Source organism: Motacilla alba, chromosome 3 (assembly GCF_015832195.1).
Source record: "Motacilla alba alba isolate MOTALB_02 chromosome 3, Motacilla_alba_V1.0_pri, whole genome shotgun sequence".
In the NCBI taxonomy this organism is placed as follows: domain Eukaryota; kingdom Metazoa; phylum Chordata; class Aves; order Passeriformes; family Motacillidae; genus Motacilla; species Motacilla alba.
Genome location: NC_052018.1, coordinates 109,825,109 through 109,847,813, shown reverse-complemented (window position 1 = coordinate 109,847,813; position 22,705 = coordinate 109,825,109). Strand labels below are relative to the sequence as shown.

At 44.5% G+C, this 22,705-nt stretch overlaps 2 protein-coding genes across 27 annotated transcripts in view; one reads left to right on the top strand and one right to left on the bottom strand.

Moving 5' to 3' along the window:
* Positions 1-19,933, top strand: part of CCDC88A (coiled-coil domain containing 88A) — a 70,986-nt gene extending 51,053 nt beyond the window's left edge. For 5 of the 26 annotated variants that reach the window (XM_038131385.1, XM_038131384.1, XM_038131388.1 and 2 more), the window contains 12 exons: positions 129-315; positions 684-829; positions 1,499-1,591; positions 1,785-1,999; positions 6,779-6,862; positions 7,933-8,142; positions 8,425-8,496; positions 9,052-9,138; positions 9,269-9,325; positions 9,470-9,550; positions 10,941-11,206; positions 12,405-19,933. In XM_038131385.1, the coding sequence (XP_037987313.1) occupies positions 129-315; positions 684-829; positions 1,499-1,591; positions 1,785-1,999; positions 6,779-6,862; positions 7,933-8,142; positions 8,425-8,496; positions 9,052-9,138; positions 9,269-9,325; positions 9,470-9,550; positions 10,941-11,206; positions 12,405-13,412 (2,506 nt within the window). In that variant the 3' untranslated portion in view covers positions 13,413-19,933. Of the gene's footprint in view, positions 1-128; positions 316-683; positions 830-1,498; positions 1,592-1,784; positions 2,000-2,749; positions 2,768-6,778; positions 6,863-7,932; positions 8,143-8,424; positions 8,497-9,051; positions 9,139-9,268; positions 9,326-9,469; positions 9,551-10,940; positions 11,207-12,404 lie in introns of all 26 variants that reach the window. The other 21 variants (XM_038131407.1, XM_038131406.1, XM_038131390.1 and 18 more) reach the window with 18 other exon arrangements.
* A 1,434-nt stretch (positions 19,934-21,367) lies between these two features.
* LOC119698815 (prolyl-tRNA synthetase associated domain-containing protein 1-like) lies at positions 21,368-22,673 on the bottom strand. Its single transcript, XM_038131409.1, has 2 exons — positions 22,469-22,673; positions 21,368-21,894 (listed from the first exon to the last, which is right to left on the bottom strand). Exons 1-2 carry the CDS (start codon positions 22,547-22,549, stop codon positions 21,457-21,459), a joined length of 519 nt encoding a protein of 172 aa, XP_037987337.1. The 5' UTR covers positions 22,550-22,673; the 3' UTR covers positions 21,368-21,456.
* Positions 22,674-22,705: the final 32 nt, after the last annotated feature.

Here is a 22,705-nt window from a genome sequence, read left to right as displayed (position 1 = left end):
GGTGGGATAACTTACAGTATGTGACAGTAAGGTATATTTTACAGAGTAGTTGGAAATGCCATGTTTCAGAGGGAGTGTGGGTAACAAATTCATTTCCAGCACTCTTTGACAGTGTCTTTGCATCCCAGGCTCACTCACACATACAGTCAGCTCCTGAGGGAGAATGAAGTGCTACAGACTGACCACAAGAATCTGAAAACATTGTTGAACAATTCCAAACTGGAGCAAACACGCTTGGAAGCTGAGTTTTCCAAACTCAAGGAACAGTACCAGCAGCTGGATATTACATCAACAAAGCTAAATAATCAGTGTGAGGTATGTGGGAATTCTGTTGCTTGTAATGGCTGGAATCACTGGAATATTTTTATAACTGTATTTATGGGTTCATAAAATCATATGAAGTGCTGGAGTATCAGTAATTTAGAGATAATGAAGTGGATCCAAAGACTAATTAATTTACCTGCTGTACAGGCAATACACAATTTCAGGCTCATATCAGGGAAACTGGTTTAAATTATTTAAAGCATCAAAGAGGCTTTTATCAGTTGATTTGTGGTTTCATTTTCAGTTTGATTTGACTCTGAGAACCCCTCTGTAGACCCAGACTTTCTTGATAATCTCATGATCTGTGTGTAAAATACACTCACATGTAAATGCATGGGCAATTTCCTCTGTTTTAACAGCTGCTCAGCCAACTTAAAGGAAACCTGGAGGAGGAAAACAGACACCTGCTGGATCAAATCCAGACCTTAATGCTGCAGAACAGAACGTTACTGGAGCAGAACATGGAAAGCAAGGATCTCTTCCATGTGGAGCAAAGGCAGTACATGTGAGTTGTGAAAGCAAGGAAATCACTGTGATTGGGGCAGTGACACCAGTACCTGCATTTTTCTAAAAAAGCTTCTGTTAAATATGGAATTTAAGACATGTGCTGCTTCTGAAATGTGTCTCTTTAAAACAAGAATTTCAATGATAAATATAAAACAGATAACTCAAAATATATCAGCATTATATTTGTAGTTCTAAGGGATCAGTGCAGCTGTGTTCATTACCGATGATGCAAAGAAGGGATACAAACTTATATTTATTCCTCATTTTACTACTGGCAAAGTTTAGATTTGTAATCACTGTATTTATAGATTGATAATATTCATACATGAGTCTACATACATTGTAGATTAATTAGTAGATTTGTAATCTAAGCTTCTTTAGTGGACTCAAGAGAAAATGTGCCTATCGAAGTGACAGAGCACTTTATTTAAAAAGGAGGAATGTGTAAAAAAGGCAAATGGAGTTTTATTCCATTTTATATCATGAAATTAAGCCTAAGGCTGATTGTTTGCTGTATCTCTTGCTTTTTCAATAAGAGCCAAGGGTTATGTAAGAATTCCTCACAAAAGGTGGCAATTGTCAGACAACAGATTCCCAGAGGAATGTGCTGCCCACGCATCCTGTATACGTTTTTGAAGCATAAATGATCATTAATTTCTGTTTGCAGTGACAAACTAAATGAATTGAGGCGGCAGAAGGAGAAGCTGGAGGAGAAGATAATGGATCAGTATAAATTTTATGAGCCATCTCCACCAAGAAGGTACTGATGAACATGCTGTAAAGTAAAACACAGCTCTAGAGCACGGCAGGCCTGCTCTGCTCCCGCTGGAAATCGAGATTCCATTGCGTTCATGGGAGCAGAGTCATGTCTGTCTTGCATAAACATCAGTTGACTCTGCGGGCCTAAGCAGTGTGTTACGAATGCAGTGAATGTGCTGTGGTTTTGATGACAGACGGGGCAACTGGATCACCCTGAAGATGAGGAAGCTGATCAAGTCCAAGAAGGACGGGAACCGCGAGCGCCTCAAGTCGGTGACGCTGACGCCCACGCGCTCCGAGTCCAGCGAGGGATTCCTGCAGCTGCCCCACCAGGACAGCCAGGACAGCTCCTCTGTGGGCTCCAACTCCCTGGAGGATGGGCAGACCCTGGGCACCAAAAAGAGTAGTAGTGAGTACTGCAAACCGCTTCGTTCCGTGAATAAACCTTGGCTAAATGTTGGAAAAGACTGCGTGTTGTGGAAGATTTGTAAAGATCATTTCTAAGTCTGTAGGAATGAAGCCTGAATTAATTTATTAAGGGCAGAACTTGTTGCAAACTCCCTGAAGTGTTTGAGCAGAACTAGTTTTGAGCATTTCTGTATCTCAATATGCAAGTGTTAAAATACACTCGCAGTGCCTGGGTAAGATGAAGCAGGCACTGGTACTGGGTCAGGTGAGCAAGATTTGGGATAGAATGTCAGGTTGTCACCTCAAGGACCCTTTTTGTTTCTCCCTCTTGTCCCAGCATGACTCTTTCCCCTTGTCTTGGAAGTGTTTTCCAAGCTGTGGCTGTGCTAACATCCTTGAGTTGCTAAAAACACCTTCTGTCTGAAGGTGTTCCCTCAGCATCTCACAAAACCAACCATGAAATTTGGATATGCAACAGGAAGTGTTAATGTAGAAACACAACCTGTTAAAAATACAGGAATTGTTACTGATCCTGAAATTGGAGTGAAGTGGTTGAGAGGGAGAATGAGGACTTAGAGAAGTGTGATTAGATGGAATATTCCAGGCACAATTTGCTGACCTTGAAATATTTGATAGCCATCCCATTAGGGTGCCCCCATTGGGATCTCTAAGGCCAGATTCTGGTTTTTATTATTTATTATTATCTGTGTTTTTTGTTCTTCACTCTTGGCATGAATCATAAACTGCCCAGTTTCTCACAACTTGAGAGGTAGTTACAGCCAAGTTATTCAGGATGTAATGGTTCTGTTCAATAACTATGCACCAAAAGCATTTTGGCTGTGCATGTAAAAGCATCAGAATCCATGTGCATTAACAGTCACTTCCAGTGTTTGCACTACTACTGTTAAATTTAATGTATTGGGTTTCAAAAGACAGCAGGTCTGGGGTTTGTGCCAGCTGGGAATTATTACAGCCATTATGATGTGTTTTTTTTCCTTCTGTGCTTGTTGCAGAAGCTTAGTCAAAGTTAAAAGCATCCCAAAAAACGCTGTTTCAGGAAAAGTTAAAATCAGATCTGTATTTTTAATAACTGAAGAAAATAGTTCAAGGGTACATTTTAGCACTTCTGCTGCTAACTCACCCCTTTGGGGTGCTCAGCCTTTTTTGGTGTAAGCATCAAAACAGGTACTTCTAAACTTTTTTTAAAAAGCAACTGTTGCTTTTACATCCAAACCGTGAGTGGTGTGGAACTGGGGAGTGACTGAAGCTGTCCTGGCTGTGTGTCAGTGGGAACTGAGCGTGTGCACGCTGTGGTTCAGCCCATCTGCATCTGTGTCAGCAATGTCATGTTCTGGAAGGGCTTTTCTGTGACAGTTTTCTTTGCATGATCCTCGGGACCTTGTAGCGTGCAGTTACCCTCCTGGGGAGCCACGGCTGCAGTTACGGTGGCTGAGCCTCAAAAGAGGTTTGAAGCTGTTCAGACCTCATTAATTTTCTACTCCATGGACCTTGCTTATGTTCCCCTTAATCCCAGTGTATTTATCCACAAACTGGAAGGGCTGATCTAATTCCGGATCCTAACCTTCCTCCGTTACACATGTCGCCATGGAAACCACAGTTTTGGAGAGAATTCGGATGCATTTTGTGCCAGCTCAGCTCTGACAGTCTCTGAGACAGAGATCTGAGACAGTTTGTGCCTCACAAAGCAGAGAGAATATCTCAGTGTGACGAGTGATGGTGCACATTTTGCAGTCTACTTCTTCTGCTCCTAGAGCGACTGTAAGTCCTAAATCCCGGGATATGGGGTCTGTTCTTTTCCGTGGGAAGCATTTTGGCAGTAGCAGCTTCCACTGAAGAAGCTACAGGAGGGAGCAAACGTGTGAGTGCTGCCTGTCCGTGGCGGCGCTCAGGTGTTGGAGCTCCCTGTGCTGGCTGAAGGCAGCTCTGGCTCTGGGAGAGTTCTGTGCCACCCTGACCTCCAGCAGCTGGGCAAGGAGCTGCTTCCAGCAGGAGCTGCCGAGGTGAAGTGTCCTGGGTGTCCTTGAGGAGGCAGGAGAAGGCAGCGCACCTTCCCTGGCACAAACCAGCGGTGCTCTGAGCTGGAGGACTGAGTATCTGACACAGAGATCTCCAGGATACACAGGGCTCACACCCCCCATTCCCTGTCAGAGATACTGATTTCAAAAGTGTTTGCTGTGTGTGACATCTGTAGTTTTTCCTCTTTTGTGGGTGGTGATGGAGATTGGAGATTATGTTTTTCCAACACAGGCCACTTTCTCATGCAAATGTTTCCAGGTGAGCTGTTATCTCCCTGGGAAAGGTGATCTTGGCTCAAAAATCAGGTTACCCTGTTCTCAGAGAACACCACCTGAGGTCTCACAGTGTGGCCAGAGCCTGTGTCTGATCCCTGTGGGAAGGAGGGGGTGCCTGGAGGGCTTTTGCTGTCCCAGCACAGGTTAATCCTGCAGGAAGTGTGTGCTCCTGACTGCAGGGTTTCACCTTGGCTTTTCATGCCTCCTTGTTCCCAGGAACTGCCCACAAATTATCACTGACCACCCCTCACGATCAGGTGAGTGCCACGGCTCCGACCCCTGCTCTGTGCAGAGCTTTTCCTCTCGATGGGGCCATGGAGCTTTTGCAGAGAAAACCCAAGGCAGGCAGAGGGGATTTTTGTTTTCTGTGGAGAAATACAGATATCTTTGGCTGGCTTTCACTTCAGCCATTTCAGGGAATGAACAAGTTCCCAAGGAGCTGGGGCTGTTACTAAACTGTCATCTCCACTAGGAACACCAGTAGCAGGTATGCCATGTCACAGGGGGAGTAAAAGGAGCGTTCTGGGCTCCCAATACCAAGGCATTTTGAACATTTCTGCCTCACATTTTCTTCCGTGCATGAACAAAAACATGTCAGGATTTTAATACAGAATTCCCTAGAGGATTTCAGGCAAGCAGGAGAGTTACAATTGGAACGTTTCCTGCTCGCTTGAGGAATTGTGCAGTGCTCACCATTCATTCTCAGCTCAGAAAGCAAGAAGGTATTCACGGAATACTGTAAAGGAAAAGATCAGTTGATTGCTGCTGTAGCTCTGCCATCCCAGGGTTAATTATTAGTATTACTATTCCAGGACATTTTCTGAGGTGAGTTCTGTGCAGATTTTACTGGCACAGTTTCCCCTCCAAGTGTTTTTCCTTTTGATGCAGGGTTTGCAGGACATCAGTGGTTGCAGAGGAGTTTCCTGGTGGGCACAGTTGCTGAGAGCCATAAATCAGCCCTTTTGGAGGGGGTCTGTGTTAATGGACAGGAAGGACAGATTGCTCAAATGGTTCTTGAGCATCCCCTGGTTACTTTTTTATAAGATTAAGGAGTTTTTAGTGAAGAGGAGTCAGTGATCTTCCCTAAAGGATTACAGAGGGATGAGTTATTTTGTCTGTAAAGGATTACAGAAGTTACAGAGGAGTTTTTTCCTGTGTTGTCTTGATGACAAAGAGTAGAGATGGAGCAGAATGACCCCTGTGGTTGGATTGGTTTGTGAACCTGTTCCTGTGGGTGCAGACATGGGAAGAGCTGATGGAGAGGGAGGAATAGGGAATACTTCACTGCCAGGGTAGCTCATGTGCACTTGTAAATGGTATATATGATATATATGCACTGCTCTGTACACAGAACTGCTGTGTGCCAGGCTGGGGGAGCAGGGCACACCTCCCAAAAGGGGCTGCAGAGACAAAGCAGGCAGAGCATGGTCTGACAGAGCTCTGCAGAAACCAGAGCTGCTGCCATCTCTGCAGAAATCACTGCTTTGGGGAATTCCATCCTGTGTCCCCTTCTGGATCTTTCCATGGTGGCTCCTGTGCCTGGCATCCGCCCCCAGACTTACCCAAGGCAGGTCAGCAGTTCCTAATGCAGAGTTCCTGACTCCCAGGACTAGATTAACTCGTGACTTCCCCCTCCTCCCTCTTTTAATACTATTTGTAATTTTAACTCTGTAATTCTCCTGGTAGAATTTAACTCGGTTTTCCTCGGGCCCTCCCAAAACGTTACAGCAACACTCACATTTGGATTTTCTTTTGCCGTTTTGGTTTTTTTTTTTTTCCTTTGGTGTTTTTTCAGCTGAAATACTTGCACATTTGAAGCAGATTGATTTAAGTAATTTACCAAAATACTGCCCACAAATTATATTGATCAGGAGGCTCTTGCAGGTTTTCTGTGAGACAGTTGATGAGCCAAGTTATTACTGAGCACAGAATGGAAGAACTGAAGACTGATAATAGACTGTGTCCTCTTAGATTTGCAGGCAAAGCATTACAGAAGTTGTTAACCCCTGAAAATAACAATGTGAATATATTTTGACATAGAAATTGTACTTAAGAGTTGCTTTCATTATCAGCTTTTTTTGCTTCACATTTTTCTTTATGTTCAAAAAAAAAAAAGCTGTTTTTCACAGTAAAAATTACGTAGTGGTCAATTCCTGTAATCACCTGCAAAGAAATTACATTTATTTTTTCTAGAGCTTCAAACTCTATTACCCTCTGCACTGTAATTTTCAGTGCATTTCTGGGTGATCTGTGGAAGTTTTCCTAGTGCAGTTTTCCCGTTTCAGTGTACTTTAATATTTCCTTATCACCCAGAAGCAGGAGAATGATAGCTTTTAGTGTAGCATACCTAGCTTAAACTCAGACATTCATTTCTGTCCTTAGTTTCAACATTTAACTTCCATCTGTTCTTCTCCCTTTTTTTCTTTCATTTCCCTGTTTCCGTTTTTCCTCATGCTATGACATAAAAGTGGGTGCACTGAAAAGACTGCCCTTTTTGAGGAACAGACCGAAGGAAAAAGACAAAATGAAGGCCTTCTACCGTCGCTCCATGTGTAAGACTTTATGACAGTTCAGCTTCTTCTCAATGGCTACACTGGCTTCCGTTACTAATTTTTCACTAACCTCTCCCTGGACTGCGCTCTCTTTTTCCTCCTCTTTTGCAACGTGCAAGTCCTGCTATGGTACAAGGAGCTGGAGCTTTTTCTTTTTACTTTTTTCTCCCCCTCCCCTTTTTTTTCTTTTTTTTTTTTTTCCAAAAAAAAAAAAAAAAAAAAAAAAAAGAACTTTTGGCGCTGAATACTTTTATGTCTGTGCAGCCGTGCACACACACGTAGCCACACGTTCCCATGCACACGCATATAATCTATTCAGTGCCTTGCGACTGCATATATTTGTATACGTAGCTGTCTATATACACATGGCCCCATGTGTATATGAATTTACAGTGCACCGTGTTAACGGAAATCGTTTTAAATGACACGTTTCATAAGCCTTTTGTTCGGAAGTCACTGTAATTTTTTATTTTTTGTTTTGTTTAAAGCAAGTGTAGGAGATTGTGCAAGGCTCTCTGGTGGTCTGTCACTCTGCGAGTGTTCATCAGTTCTCGTTGCCAGAACGCTGCATTGATTTCTTTTGTTCCGTTTTCTTTTCTAATGAGGGGTGGACAGTTTTCTCGAGTTTGGGGAAGTAAAGGTGAATATCATCAGATGTGGTATTTTTCAGATCCTCTCTCTGTTGCTCTGTAAACCCCAGTGTGCCTGCAGTAACCTGCACTGTACAAGGATCCCGCGGCAGCGCCGGCACTCCGTTGTATGAGCACCCGTGCCCGTTTTGTCCCCGCTCATCCCATTTTCTCACGGCAAGCGGCTGGCAGAGCCTCTAACAGCACCTGGCGCATGGCGATCCCTGACAAACCCGTTTTGAGCGCTCCCTGGGCTCGGGAGCCTGAGCCCCATCCCTCCCGCCGAGCCTGTTGCATGCGGTACCCGGGGTGTGGTTTGCTGCTGCCGGCTGCTGCGGGCGCTTTAATGCTTAGAAAACTGTCCGACCTTTGCGATGCAGTTTAACAACCGGGAGCGGGTTCCTTGCCCACGCTGATCATTTGCTTTCATTTGCATCCCAGCCATGAATGACCTGGTGCAGTCCATGGTCCTGGCAGGAGGACAATGGACAGGTAGTTCTGAGCATCTGGAGGGTCCTGATGATATATCCACGGGTAAAAGGAGGAAGGAATTGGGAGCTATGGCCTTCTCTACTACGGCTATCAACTTTGCCACTGTCAACTCCTCCACAGGCTTCAGATCCAAGCAGTTGCTAAATAATAAAGGTATAGGTAGGAGCTTTTTGCACCGTGATGTAACTGTGTAAATATTGGATTGACTTAATGTTTTAAGTTTTTCGATCTTAATAACCGAGTTGCAGTGCTAAGATAATGAACCGGTTTAATCACTGCAGTTATAAAATGGTTCAAGGTTTTTCCTACGGAATGTTTCCTAAGTAAAAATGGATTGCTTTGAAAAGTATTTTAATTTTTACTGCTTTACCAATGATAAGTATTTTAATAATCTTTCCACTTTATTTTATTTTACATCTTCCTTTATGTCTCTGTGTGTAGATACTACATCCTTTGAAGATGTAAGTCCACAAGGTATTAGTGATGATTCTAGTACAGGATCAAGAGTTCATGGTAAGATATGAGCTTTAATTAAATGAATTAAGGATATATGATGTGAATGTTAATGAATTTGTGGAAATACAGTGAATGGCATCATTGCAATGAGCATGCTCTCTCTGACTTTCACATCTCTCCAATGTATTGTATCATTTCTTCAGATTCTCCTTTCTCTCTTAACTACTACATCAGACAGATGTTCTGTATCTCTGGTAGAAAGTATTTGTGAAGTGCATCTGAACAGGATCAAAACATTTTCCCTTTTAGTGGGAAAATGTTTTAACTTCCATTTGGAGTTAATAGTAAATAAAGGAAGTTAGCAATTCAATCTTAAAAAAATCAAGTCCAAATCTGGCCTGAGTTTTCAGTGTTTATTGTTCAGTGAACCCCAAATTTGCCATGTGCTGTAGTTTATAAAATTATTACGTGTTCCTTCAAGCAAAGCTTTGAAGTCAAAAATAGGCTATTAATAGAAGTGAAGTTTTAGCTGTACTATAAACATTTACAATGAGTACAAGCAGCAAACATTTTTGAGGCTACTAACAGTGCATTTCCCTTGTATTGGCTTAGGAGTACAGGACTTTATCTGTGCAGATGCTCTTGCTCCTCCTGTCCGTGGCATTCCAGCCCTGTGCAGGGTTCCCTGTCAGATCTGTTGTAAGTGACCTGAGTGCAGCAGCCCCTGCATGCCCCTGTCTGAGCCCTGCTTCCCCACTGAGCACTCAGTTTCAATTCTAAACTAGACTCTTTCTCTTTTCCTCTCCTCTGTACCTCGCTATTCCTGTAGTGCCCTTTTCCAAAGTGTCCTCTTGGACCGCCTGGAAATTCCTTCGCTTTCTGATCTGTAAGAAACCACTTTGTTCCCATGGGCATGTTCAGCCTGGGAGGTCGTGCATGATCCTCTGAGCATTCTGGCAGCAGAATGTGAAGGTGCCGTGTCCTCTGCTAAAATGTTGTTCATCATGGTGTCTCCTAATTTTCCATTCAGCTTCCAGACCAGCCAGCCTTGATAGTGGCAGGACATCCACTAGCAATAGCAATAACAATGCTTCACTCCATGAAGTCAAAGGTATGCTGGGGGTGAATTCACATCCGTGCTTCATTTCCATTCTTTTCGCTCTGAGATCATCTGTAGAGGTTCAAAAACCCCCACAACCAAAAATCTCCCACTGCACAGCACAGCCTGTGCTGCTTTGAGTGTTTCACTGCCTTCTTTCCCCAGATTAGAAGCACAGGTATTTTATGGTTTTAGTAAATACTACAAGGGTGGTGTTAGTTTTTAATAGTTTACCAACTATTTTAAATCAAACCCAACCTGGATGACATTGTTATAATAAGAAAAATAAGAATTCCCCCCCAAATTACTTTAAAAGCTTTTTAAGCTGAGAAGTTGCTCCTTTTTTTTTTTTCTTCTCCAAGCATCCTCCTGCACTGCACTGCTGCTGTGAGCTGTGTGCAACTGCACAAAATGGCACATGTGATTCATGCTAGAAGCCTTTATATTTTGGTTTTAATAGATTATTAACACCCCTGGATTTATCAGTATTCTCTAAATTTTATTTATTAAGAATCCTGATGTTTTTTTGTATCTCATGGCTTTTATAGCTGGAGACTGTCGTGCAGACTAGACTAGAGCACTGCCAGCTCAAGACTTCATTTAATATTCATGGCTTGCATCTCTTAAATAGTGTCTGTTTGTTTGGAAATTTAGGAATGAATGCTAGCTGAGTATTTCTAATAGTTTATTTTATATCTGTTTGATTACTCCCTTCTGTAAAAGATCCCTTGAGGTCCTCCTCACCCCAGTGTCTGTACAAGATTAGGCATTTCCACTGAAAACAATTTATCTGGGTTCAAACTTGGTGTCATTCCTTAGGAGTGACATGAAATGGAAATACTTGATTGTCTGTCAGTGTTTTTAAGCAATTCATAGTTCCTGACAAATAAAATGAACTGGTGTTGTGGAATTTATTTTGCATCTAACACCATGTGCTTCCTCCAGCTCCCAGTTGTAACAAACTAGGAGTAAGAGCAGGAATTTTTGGAGAAGCAGCATTCCTGAATAGTTCTTGTTGAAGAAAGTATTTTCTTTCCACTCAATCCTTTGTGTTTCCTTTAACATTTAATTACCCTGTGCCTCTCAGTGATGCTGGACGAGAGTGGAGATGTCTCTTTAACCTCTTGGAATATATTATTATGTAGGTGGAGGCCCAGATTGTAAGTGAAAGGTAGTTTTTATTTTTAAAAAAAATCATGCCATGTGTGAAGAGCTGTGAAAGGTAAGTCAGGGGAGTGTAATTTTACAGAATAAAAAATAACAACTGGGCTTTTTTTTTTAGTCTTTTAAACAGAATGAATGCTAACTGAATCTGGTACCATTCCAGATTTCAGTGGGGTTATACAGGTTTACAGCTTTTTGGTGTGTTTCTAATGGAAATACTCGCTGCCTTCCCCCAAAGCAGGCGCAGTGAACAGCCAGAGCAGGCCCCAGAGCCACAGCAGTGGGGAGTTCAGCCTGCTCCACGAGCACGAGGCCTGGTCCAGCAGCAGCAGCAGCCCCATCCAGTACCTGAAGGGGCACACCAGGTCCAGCCCTGTGCTCCAGCACAGGACGCCCGAGGCACCGGAGAGTCGTGGCAAACAGACCAAAACGGGCTCCCCTGGCAGTGAAGTTGTCACCCTGCAGCAGTTCCTGGAAGAAAGCAACAAGAGTAACTCCAGTGAGGTCAGTGTGAGAGTATTTCACTACACAGCACCACATCTGTGGGCTCAGAACTGGTGCAAGGCGCAGTGAGTAGAATTCCTTAAAGATTTCTTGGAGCTGTCGGTCACACTGCATTGAGAGGCCACGGGCACTGTCTCCCGATGCACTGTCCAGTTCACCAGCAGGAAATGTGTGGAATTTTGCAGCTTGGCCCTCTGTGGTCCCTGGGCTGGGTAGGAAAGTCGACCTGTACTGACAGAGCTGTCCAGTGCATGGGACACCAGAGCTCGGAGTGGGTTCACTCTTCTTCCAGTCCGGCAGCAGCTGCTGTCACATCTGTCCTGCATCAACCACAAAGAAGATGTTTGACTTCATTCCCTGAGGAGACTCCTGTCTGCTTCGGTTTCATCTTAACAGTACTGGGAAACAAAAAGTGACCTTGGAGCTTACTGAAGTCTGAGAGGAGTAAGATGAAGGGAATGTTTCTGTAAATCAGTGACAGTTTCTAAGAAGCCTCAAATCACCTCATCTGTGTTGGAATTCCAGGTGGTGCATCCCTGGTTCTTGAGCAGATCTGCCTGAACTCCTGTAGGATATCATGCTGCAGGATAAAGCTGGCCAGTCGCTGTGACTGGGGCCTCTGAGGAGTGAGGATCCAGGGCTGTCTGGGGCAGGTGACACAGATCTGGAGAAGATTCTGCATTTTTTGGTTAGATACTTAACATGGCTCTCACTCATGGTTTCCCTGAGAAGGATTTTTGGGGTTTAAGCACTAGGCAATACTCTTCTGGCAGTGTGAAATAAAAAACCCCACCTAAGTCGTCAAGCCAGGTCTGCTGCTGTTCACAAATCCCAGAATCCCTTTCATAGCCTCACAGACCCCTTCTGGGTAGAAGGGTATTCAAACTTTCCAGTCCTCTGCCAGAGCATTTCCCTAATTCCTTCAGCTTAATCCTTCCCCAGTTGTCTCTGGTGCCATTTTGAAAACAACTGCTGTCTTTCTTCACTGAGTCTGAATATTATTCACATAAACTCTTTTTTTGTAAACCGTACAGAACACGCCTAAGTGTGTATCATAAATGTTCAATACTGCTTTTAGAGATGAGAAATTGGAAAAAAAACCCCAAATCTTTGTAGAACTGTTCATTGATGTCCACAAAAATTGCTTAAGAAAAGGTAAAAATTGCAATTTAGAAACGTCTGTTTTCTGGTTTTACAGATGAAGTCTGCAAGCGAAGAGAACCTTTTAGATGAAGTGATGAGGAGCTTGTCTGAGTCTGCGGAGCTGGCAGGGAGGGAGAAGCTCCGAAAGCAGCCGGCAGCTGGCTGCGGGATCGTGAGATCCCTGAGTGTCAGGAACACGGTTGATTTCTCAGATGGACGATCCCTCAAACCAGAGCAGCTGGTGCGGCCCAGCCTCCGGAAGAGTGAAGATCTCTACTTCAGCAGCTCTCCAATCAAATTCACCCCCGGCGCCCAGGGCAAGGCCCGGTCCGTGAAAGAAAAGATCCAAGCGACTGTGAGCCAGCGACAATCCAGGGACTGCAACCCCTACGCCACCTTACCTCGTGCCAGCAGCGTGATTTCCACGGCAGAAGGAACCACCCGAAGGACGAGCATCCACGATTTTTTGTCTAAGGACAGTAGGCCGCCCGTGCCCGTGGACGCAGCCCCGGCCGACAGGAGTGCTCCGCCCAGCTCCAGTGAGTACTCGGCACTGCGGGTGTCCTCTCCCTGTGTTCACTGTGTGCCTGCCGGGGGGGAGCGCGGCCCGCAGGGCGAGGCAGCTCCCACGCTCGCGCCGCGCCATTTAGGAGGTAACTCTGAGCTTGCCAAGCCTTCCAGGATGGAAAGGCCAGGTTGTCGTGAGAGGACTTTGCCGAGCGCGGGCGTGTTCTGGGATAAAGCCAGCGGATCTGGGAATGGCAGCGCAGGGTCCTTCGCTGCGCCCCAGCCCTTCTTATCCCTCAACACCGAGTTAGTCAGCAATATCAGCGGATTGCCCCCCAGAGCCGCCTCCAAAGCAGCCGACCAGGCAAACGCGTCGGCGTTTAGGTCGGTGCCGAGGAGCCAGGAACAGCCTTGTGCTGCTCCAAAGGCTCAGGGTGACCCACGGGCAGCTCTGACCCGGGACCCTGTCCCTGCCCCCGGCCCCGGCGAGGCCCAGTCCCCGCTGCTGGTCTCGGAAGATAACCAGACCCTGTGGTATGAGTATGGCTGTGTATGAAAGTTGTATCATTAAATATTTACGCCTAACATGCCATAAAGGTGTTCTCCATGCCCACTGGATGACAGAGGAAGCTTCCCTCCAGTGAAGGAATCATTCCTGGTTTATCCGCGGGGTGGTTGTTCCCTGCGGACGGTGGCTGTGGACCGTGGCATGTTTGAATGTGGAATTGTAACCCCACCAAAGTCTGCATGAAACATTAATTGCACTGTGTATATTTTGCATGCCTTTATAATACAAGCTCTATTTTTATTTGTCACGCATTGCAAATATTTTGGTGTTCTCCTGTTGGTTACTGCTGCATGTTGAACCAAGCGCATGCCCGGAACGGCGCAGGGAACAGCATTCCTGGGACAAGGACAGCACTGGCAGTGGAGCTCGAGCTCTCAGGGCTATCAGTAACACACTGAATATCTACTGGAGGGAAAAAAAAAAACCTTTTTTCCCCTCTTTTTTCAAAAATGAGGTACTAATGGAAAGAAGCATTTGGAGAGATCTCAGTGTTTTCTTACCCTTTTCATTTATGCTGTGGCATGGCATAAATGCACGAGGAACAAGTGCCCAGTAATGCAAATAATTCAGTGCCTCTAGTTTGCATAGTAAATATTAGTTACTGTCCATACTGAGTAATAAACACACAGACCATTCATAATCCTGAGCAGAAATGATAATTCCTACCAAGAGGTGATAAATAGTCCCATGATACACAGCACTTGTCATGAAAAAATGACCTTTTCCACCTTTTCCCTTCGGTCTGCTTTGTCTTTCCAGTCATGGGTACAACTGTGGTGAAGTGTTTGGTTTTATCAGGGGTCAAGTAACAGGCTCCTCATGATGCATAGGAATTAAAAACTGTCTTGAGTATGGTGGAAATTCATTTTTTCTTGTCAATGGAAGTACCACTGATGTAACAGAAAACAAATGGTGTAACAAAATAACAGAAAATGTTAAATTAATGCAGTTAAATAAAAGAAAAAAATATCAAAGTTGCCTGCAAGGTCATGGGAGGATATGAATCCTTCAGCAAATAACTCCTTAAATTCCAGATGAGCAGCTAAAGAGAAATGTTGAAAAGTAGTTAGTTAATGTGCCACTATCTCTGCATGTGCTTGAAACTTCACAATGGTTAATTTAAACAGTTTAAAATTGTATCAGATTTAAGTTAAAATTACACTAGGTTTTCCACCTGAGCACTTCTTTGCAAGAGGACGTTGGTTATGCCAGTTGTGGGAGCTAAAAGACATTATAAAAAATGGAATGACAGTATAGGTAAAGAAAAAATAATTAAAATTGGAAATGTATATTGAAAACAACAAGTGTCACATTCTGTTTTGTGCAAATGCATTTTTTCTGCCAGCAGTTTTGTGGCAGGCACAGAACCACTGTGTGGGCTGAACTTTTAACTCCTGAGTGCTTAATTAGGGAGGGGCAGTGAATCCATAGCTGCCCAAGGAAGAGCAGCAGATATGCGTGTGGGAGTCTGGAAGGGCTCTGTTTATATGGGATGGGAAGCCCTGCAGTTCAGGAACAAGGGGAGGGTATTGAATATCTGTGGAGAATAAAATGATTGTTAGAGGATGTGACACAGTCCTTCCCCAGGTCTGCGCCATTCGTGGTTACTGGGCTGATAAATCTCTCACTTCTCCCAGTGCTGGGCACAGTCAGTTATTGCTGTGTTCCCTCTGGAGCTATCTCAGCAGCAAAAGAACGAGAAATCTGAGCTGTAGAATCTCAATTTCACACACATTTACTGTCACAGAGCAAGACCAGTGTTCTGGTCTTGGGTCACGCATTTGACTTCCGTTCATTTGTAGTTGTGTTGGGATTAGGTTGGAGGTGAAGAGCACCAGCATCCCAGGTGATGTGTGCACAAGGCATTTTGCAAGTTGTTTAAAGAATTACAATCCCAGCTCTCAGTGCCCCTAATACAAACTCATCCTGTGCTGCCAGGGTCTGGCTCTTCTTCCCTGTGCCCTGCAGAGACACTGGTCAGAACAAGCTGCTTTAGGTCAGCTCTGGCTGCAGAAGCCTTGGGTGTGGTGTTGCCTCCTCCTCTTGCTTAGGTTCTTAGACAGTCACACCTTCAAAAACTTCCAGTATTGTCCTCAGCTTCCCTCTTAAACCCCAAAGGCTTTGGAAGTGCCAGGCATGAGTGTCCTGCAGCACTGGTGTCTCCAGCCTGCTGGAGTTGGAGGCTAACCTTGTCCAGCTCAAGCCACTCTGCACTGATTTATAAATTTGCAAGGAATTGCATTTCAGTTCTGAGGATTACAGTTTGTTTTGCTCCTCTGAGTTCAGCAGCAGCAGAATGTTCTGCAAGAGAGTGTTTAATGGCTCTGAATAATGTCTTATCAACGTTTGTTTGTTACATATGAAAAAAGAATGTTGTCATGGACAGAAGGATCTCATTTTTCTTCGTCACTTTTCGGTCTTTGACAAAAAGTTCAGGATGTCTGTCTATGTTCAAATAGTGGAAGGTTCCCTGGGATTCTTTCCATTTCCAGTCCCTGCTGCTCCTCAGCCACGTGTGCACGGCAGGATGGAACCCTTGCTCATTCCTTGGTTCCTGCTGCCTTGGGCTGTGCTAAGTTAGGACTTTGCATGGTACTGATCAACACTAAATACGTGGCTGCTGCCCAGAAAGGTTTTGTTGTTCAGGCTCAGCCGTTTGCTCACAGTTGAGGTTTGCCTGGCTCGGGGGTTGCTTGATGCTTTGCTTCCAGTGACTGGTGAATCCAGACACTGCGTTTTGCATGTTCGAGCTGTTGCATGCAAAGACAGTCTTGTGGTTTGTGGAGCTGAATGTGAACGTTCCTGTCGGTGTGCAGCAGGTCCAAACACAATGAAGGAAGTTCTCTGCTAGGGTCAGTCAGCTGTGATTGCACCTCATTACTGCTTTTTATTTCCATTCATGCAGAAATGTAGGGCTGGTGTAGCTAAAGGTGACACGTATCTGACTGTGGCTTTAGGAATGACACCTGGCTGTTGTAAATGCTGAGATGAATGTCAGTGAGTGTAGCTGAGCAGGCACTTGCAGCGAGTTCCTTCTGTCCCTCTCCTCTGTCCTTTCCTCCTAAAAACAACCAGAAAGCGTTGATGTATCCTTTTGCTCTCCTGATGAGTAGAATGTGTTTTAATGCATGAGGGGTTTATTTCATGTCCTGATAAACACAATGAATAACCTGAAATGCTTTTCTCTGCAGATGTGGAAGCTATCCCAGAAAGCAGAAATTCAAAAAGCAGGTCTAGGGAGCAACAAAGCTCCTAATTCTATTACCCACTACCTGAGCTGTGGGCCAAGTGGTGAGTTTCCTGCCCAACCTGTAAATGAGATGAATTTCATTTACAACAAACTAACAGCATTCCATCTCAGCCCCAGAGCACACTGCATTAACCAGATGTAAATCCTGCTTGCTTACCTGGCTTCTCTCGCGCTCACTTGTTAGCCTGGGGCCGGTAGCTCTCCAGAGCTTCTTCCAGAGGCAGGGAACCTCAATCCTGCTCAGCCTTTTGCCTGTAAAAACGACATTTATTTTTATTTTTCCAATCCCCTGAAGAAGAAAGTTCAAAGAAATCCCATTTAAGAAATATTACTGTAGTCAGTTTTTAGACAGGGACAGGTAAATCTGAAAGAACGGTTGAACAAAACTCAAGAGTATTCAGTACCCCACGGAATCTGTCTTTTTATAAAGCTTGTTTTTGGTGTTCTGTCCTCTTCTCGACTTCCCTGAGCCCCTTTGGTGCATGCTGTTAGTGCTGTTAGTGACTGAACTCTGTGTGTTGTGCCTCTACACTTGAAGCTTTTTCTTACACTCTTTTCTCTTTCTGCCTTTCGACTGAACACAGAGAGAAAAGTGTCCTTCAGTATCTCAGTGTGAAGCCTTTATATCTGAAGTAACAAGACAGCGACTGTAGGAATCATTAATAAAAATTAAGGGAATTTTTTTACATTCTTCGTGACTAGAGCAGGCAAGAAATAAAAACCTACCTACCTACCTTCCTTCCTTGAATCAAGGAGCTCTACTGGAGTCTACTGCCGAAAATGTGTAGATGGTCTTAGGAATTATTGCACATTGCACTGTTAAGATCTACTGAATAAAGGACAGTTCTCATCTCCCTAAGGACCAAGGATTTTAAGGTCTCAAGAATTACTCCAGGGGAAAAAAAAAAAAAAAACAAAACAAAACTTCTTTCATCTTCTGTTTTTGAAATTAGCCACTGATTTGCTTAAGCTTCTGCTAATAATTAGCCAACCCCCCCCCAAAACTAGCAGTTTCTATTTACGTCTGTAAATGTAAAGGAAATGCTGTAGAATTTTGTTGAAATGGACTGTATATACAGATACAAAAACCTCACAGCTATTGGCACTTCACGGCCTTATTTGGTTAGCATAATCTGCATGAAATTGCTCTTAAGAAAGTTTATGCTGATTTTTGTTGCATACTGCGAGAGAAAAATTTGTTTACATCCATGGAAAAGCTTGGTAACTAACAGAAGTGGGAGTCATGGGATAATGGTGTTATAGAGACATTGTTTGTCCTTTGTGTTTTTCACATTCCCCAGTTACTCTGCATATGTATGTTCAGATGTTTCTGACAGGAAATTGTCAGGTATGGTTTTTCTATAACTTTTATTTTAATATAAGGCTGTTTTCCACAAATGCCATTTCCAGGATAAGACTGTCTTACGATGTTTGTGTATTGACTAATTTTATTATTTTTTTTTACCTTTTGTCTTTTGACATGAGCTGATTGTGGCTTGGGAGGTTTCTTAATGGCAAAAAGAAATGTAAATAATATCATATGCATTTTACAATCAGTTCCCTCTACGGTTATCTTTTACTAGATACAGTTTGTTCATTATTGATTTATATTAAAGTCAACAAACATTATTGGTACATTTGGTGGTCGCATATGTTTGTCTGGAAAGATTTGCAGCGAGCTCAGAGGAAGTTGATGGGAACTGAAACCCAAAACGAGTTGTTCTGTTTTATTAAAGCCAGTAAGCACATTCCTGTTCCTCATGTAAAGGGCTGAGTTCCCTGTGTCACCTCCGAGTGTCCAGCAGGCAGGTGCATAATGTCACCTGCAGCTTCCTCAGAAGGTGAGCCCCACTGCTGAAGGCAGTTCAACAGATTCAGAAGCTTGAAATCTTCTCAAAAAGGGCAAGAAAGAGGCGTGCGCAATAAGCTTTAGAAGGGGAAACTTTCTGTTTGTTTTCTTAAAAACGAGCTTCTTCTGAAATTTTCTTTGTGATAAAATGGGCTAAAAGATCTGTGCTAAGGGCGTAGCGGGTGTGACAGACAATTCAAAGGCCATAAAGATCAGGAAAATCTCTCTTCACTCTGAATGACAGCGTGTTCAAGCTCATTTCAGGGCCTGTGCCTGGGTTCTCCTCGCTCTCTGCTGACAGAGGACTGATGCAGCTCAAACCCCCCAACCAGAGCCATTTGTCACGTTACTGTTACAGAAAAATGCGTGGCTTGAACCAGGAGATAGAAACTGCAGTGCCAAATGCGGCCAGGATCTGAGCTGGGTGGCTGTGTCTGGGGACACTCACTGTCACTGCCATGACTCTGGCACACGCTCCTGTGTGTGGAGCACTGCTGGGCACGTGTGAGTGCCCTCAGCCTGGCTGGATGTGTCCCTTCCATCACACACATCCCCTCCTGCTCAGCTCTCCTCAAGCTGCCTGCTTTGCTTTGCAGAGAAGTCCCCTGGCACTCGAGCAGTCAGGTGGCTCTCTGTGCTCTGCCAATTCCCCTTTCCTTCTTCCTTTCTCAACCTTCCCAGTGTGTGCCCTTCAAGGGAAATAAAAAGCCAAATTGAACCTGGGAGCGGCTTCTCAGTTCCTGCTGCTCCCAATGCCAGGGATGCACGTGGCAGCTTTGTCCCCCAAACGTTGAATCCCAAACCCAGCACTGCCAGTTCCAGGTTACAGAGGAGGTTCTCATGCCATACAGTGTGTATGTTCTATTTACTTTTCTGATAGTCTCTGAGGATTTAGTAACATTCCCAACATCTACTATTATTATGATTTCTAAATTTTGTCCAGGACATGATGCAGCCTAACAAAGGAGCTCATGTGTGATTTTTAGGGGTAGCTGATGATGTATATGTAAATAATGCTTTGATATTAATAAAACTGCCTTAAAGGAATGTACCGAGGTGTGAAACGGAACTTAAAAAGCTCTTATTTAAAACTGTAATTTCCTTTACATATTGATTTTTTTAATGTTTGCCATTGTATACATTTATTAATGATGTTATTAAAATGCCAAACCAAATAATTTTTATTCTTACTTTGTGTGTATATTTATGCACACTTTTTTTCTGGAAACTGGTGTTACTGGAAGGGTGTTGGTGTCGTGGTGATGTGTGCAGTGAGTATTTCTTCTGGAAGGAAACTGATAAAACTGTAGCAGAATTTTTCTGGACCATGTGTAGTTTGTTCTGTGTGATTTGTGTAGAGCTGGGTAGCTTTTAACTGTACACTATTTTGATACTATTATTAAAAAAAAACAAAAGAGACGCTGATTTCATAAGTAAATACAAAAAGAAATCATTCTAGATTTGCCAGATGTAGTATTTGAAGCCTGGTAGTTATTTTTGCTGAGATGAGTCTCAGGATCCCCTCTGAGGATGAAGTTAAATCACACTTTAGGTAGTGCAGATTCCAGGATTGTGCACATCCTTCAAACAATTTGTCACATTTAAAACATTCCAGATTTAAAAACCTTGGCAAGTCAAATCTAATACTCTTTTTTGAAGTGATAAGGGATTTTAGGATACCACAATAAAAAAAAGCTTTAAGGGGGAGGGAGAGTGAATGGCTGAGAGAGAGCAAGGTAAATACTACTTTTAAAGACACGTCCTAATGTATCAATGTGGAGCTAGTGTAGTGGTGCATTTCTCAATCCAGAGCTCATTCATCTGCCCAGTATTCCTAAATACCAGATGTTCCTCCAGTCTGTAAAATCACATGTATCTGGACATCTCTCCAGTGACTCTTCCTACAGCTGCAGGATTATTTTTTGGTCGCTTCTTTCCCACTGGATGTGACTCCCAGGATGGATGGGGTTGGTTTGTGTCTGTCAGAGGCGGAGAACTGAAACTGCGGGATGGTGAAGGGTTCTGTCACTCAGAGCTCCAAGAACAGGTGCCAGATCCTTCCAGGTGAAGGAAACGTGGGAAGGCTGTGAGTGAAGGAACTTGCCTTACTGTAGATGATGATTTTTCCTACTCAGTTAATGGTAACTGTTCATTCACCCGAGATCACAAATGCTTTTAGGTGTTTTCAATTCATGCTCCTGGAGTTTCGGTTTCAGTTCATCCCAGCCTGTGCTGATGCTCTTGCCCTGGAGGCATTGTTTGTACTGACATTTTCCTTGGGCTGCATCCAAAAGCCTTTACCCCCATCACCTTCAGATTCCATCCCTCACTCGCTGCCCCCCTGGCTTTGGGTTTTGGGGGGTGCTCATTGCCACGGGATGTTTACTGGACTTGAGGGAGTCTCTGCTGCTTCTGTCTTCAGCACATGATTGAACAATGACAATCAAATGCACTTCCTGTAGTGTAGGTGAGTTGTTTTTTAGGTAAAAATAATAAAAAGAAAGCAATGTGTAATAGGGCATAAATTGGTGCAGGGACAGTCACTCTGTCCTGGGGATATTGACAGATGTCCTGCAACTTGGAATTTGTCCTTTCCTAGTGATGTCAAGTTTAAACCTTCAAGGCCAGTCCCATGCCTGGGAAATTATAGTTTTATCCATTTACTGATAAGACCATGGTAGTATTTAAATAATGCCTTTTCTACTTACTAGCTACTTAGTGGTAGATTGCAAAATGTCTTTTTAAGAACATTGTTAACCCTCTAATAACTGAAAGGCAGTATTTTTTCTCGCCAGATTATACAATACAAACTTACATAACTGAAACAAATGAAAAAGGAGTAAGCCATTTTTTTAAAGTTTTATTTGCAATGAGATTTTTCACCAGTTTTGCTCTACAAAATCTATGAGTAGTAGTAGAAAAATGAACTTCCTCTACTCAGCGTCTTCGTCAAAGTGCACAATGATGGGATCGTGGCCTGTTGATCTCACAAACTTCAGGAAGTCGTCGGGGCTCAAGCCCATGGTTGCAGAATTTGTCATTGGATGAAAATACACCTTTTCATGGCCCCCTTCGAGCAAGGCAGCGTCCAGCACCAGCCTCACGTCTCCCTGGTCACAGAAGAGGGCGAGCGGCGTGGCACAGCCCTGACCCACTCGGAGCTTTTCCAGCATGGCGTTCTCGTCAGCAAATCTTAGGTTTCCACTTCCAACGCCCAGTTTTTTACCAAGTTCGTTCAAACTGACCTGCCTGTTGTGCAGGACAGTCACCAGCCAGAACCCTTTCTTCTTTTTGTCTTTAAGAAACAGGTTTTTACTGTGACCTCCTTTCATGTGTTGGACGTGGAGCATCATTTCTTCAACAGTGAACACCTGGAAAACAGCACCAGTGCGGTGTCAGACTCTAGATCCCATTAGACTCCCAGTCGTGTGCTGGCAGGTATCTTTTGTTAAATATTTAGAAAATGCTGAATGTCCTACTCGGCCTAAAAGCTGTACCCTTTTATGAAGGAATTTTAACAGAACTCGAATAAAATGTGACGAACAGCTCCGGCACGCTTTCGGAATCGTTTCTGTCCCGCGTGTGCAGCAATGCCTCGCTCCAAAGGCAGCGCTGGGAGCGCTCCCGTTTGCGACTCCGCGCACTTGGAATGACGTGGCTGGTAACTGGGAGCGAGTAAGTTCGGAAAGCATCTTGGATGCCGCCGACTTCGGGCGAAAGAAGCGGGCGAGCCGCTCCCCAGACTACGGGGGAAAGGGGGAGGATGCGGAGGCGGAGTCAAAGCGACCAAAAAGTGTCCCCAGACATCCCGCCAGGCCCTGCGAGAACTCCCGCACCGATCCTTCTGCTCACACCGCGGGCGCGGGACCTCATCCCGCGCCGCTCCCGCTGCGTCCCGCTGGCAAGGCAGGGGTTTATGGCCGGGTTTTTGGGAGGCTGCCGTACCTGAGGGTGCTCGGCGGTGACGGTGGCGATGCCCAGCTCCCGCAGCCGCCGCTCCAGCGCCTCCCGCAGCTCGGCCGCCATCGCGCCCCGCTCCGCCCCTGCCGCCGCCGGGCCCGCCCAGGCAGCGCCCCGCCGCCGAGAGCGGGCAGGGCCGGGACCGTCGCGCTCGTTTTGGCTGAGGTACACCCCCTGAGGCTCAGAGCCGGGGTGTAATGTGTCCCCATCCCACCCGAGCCT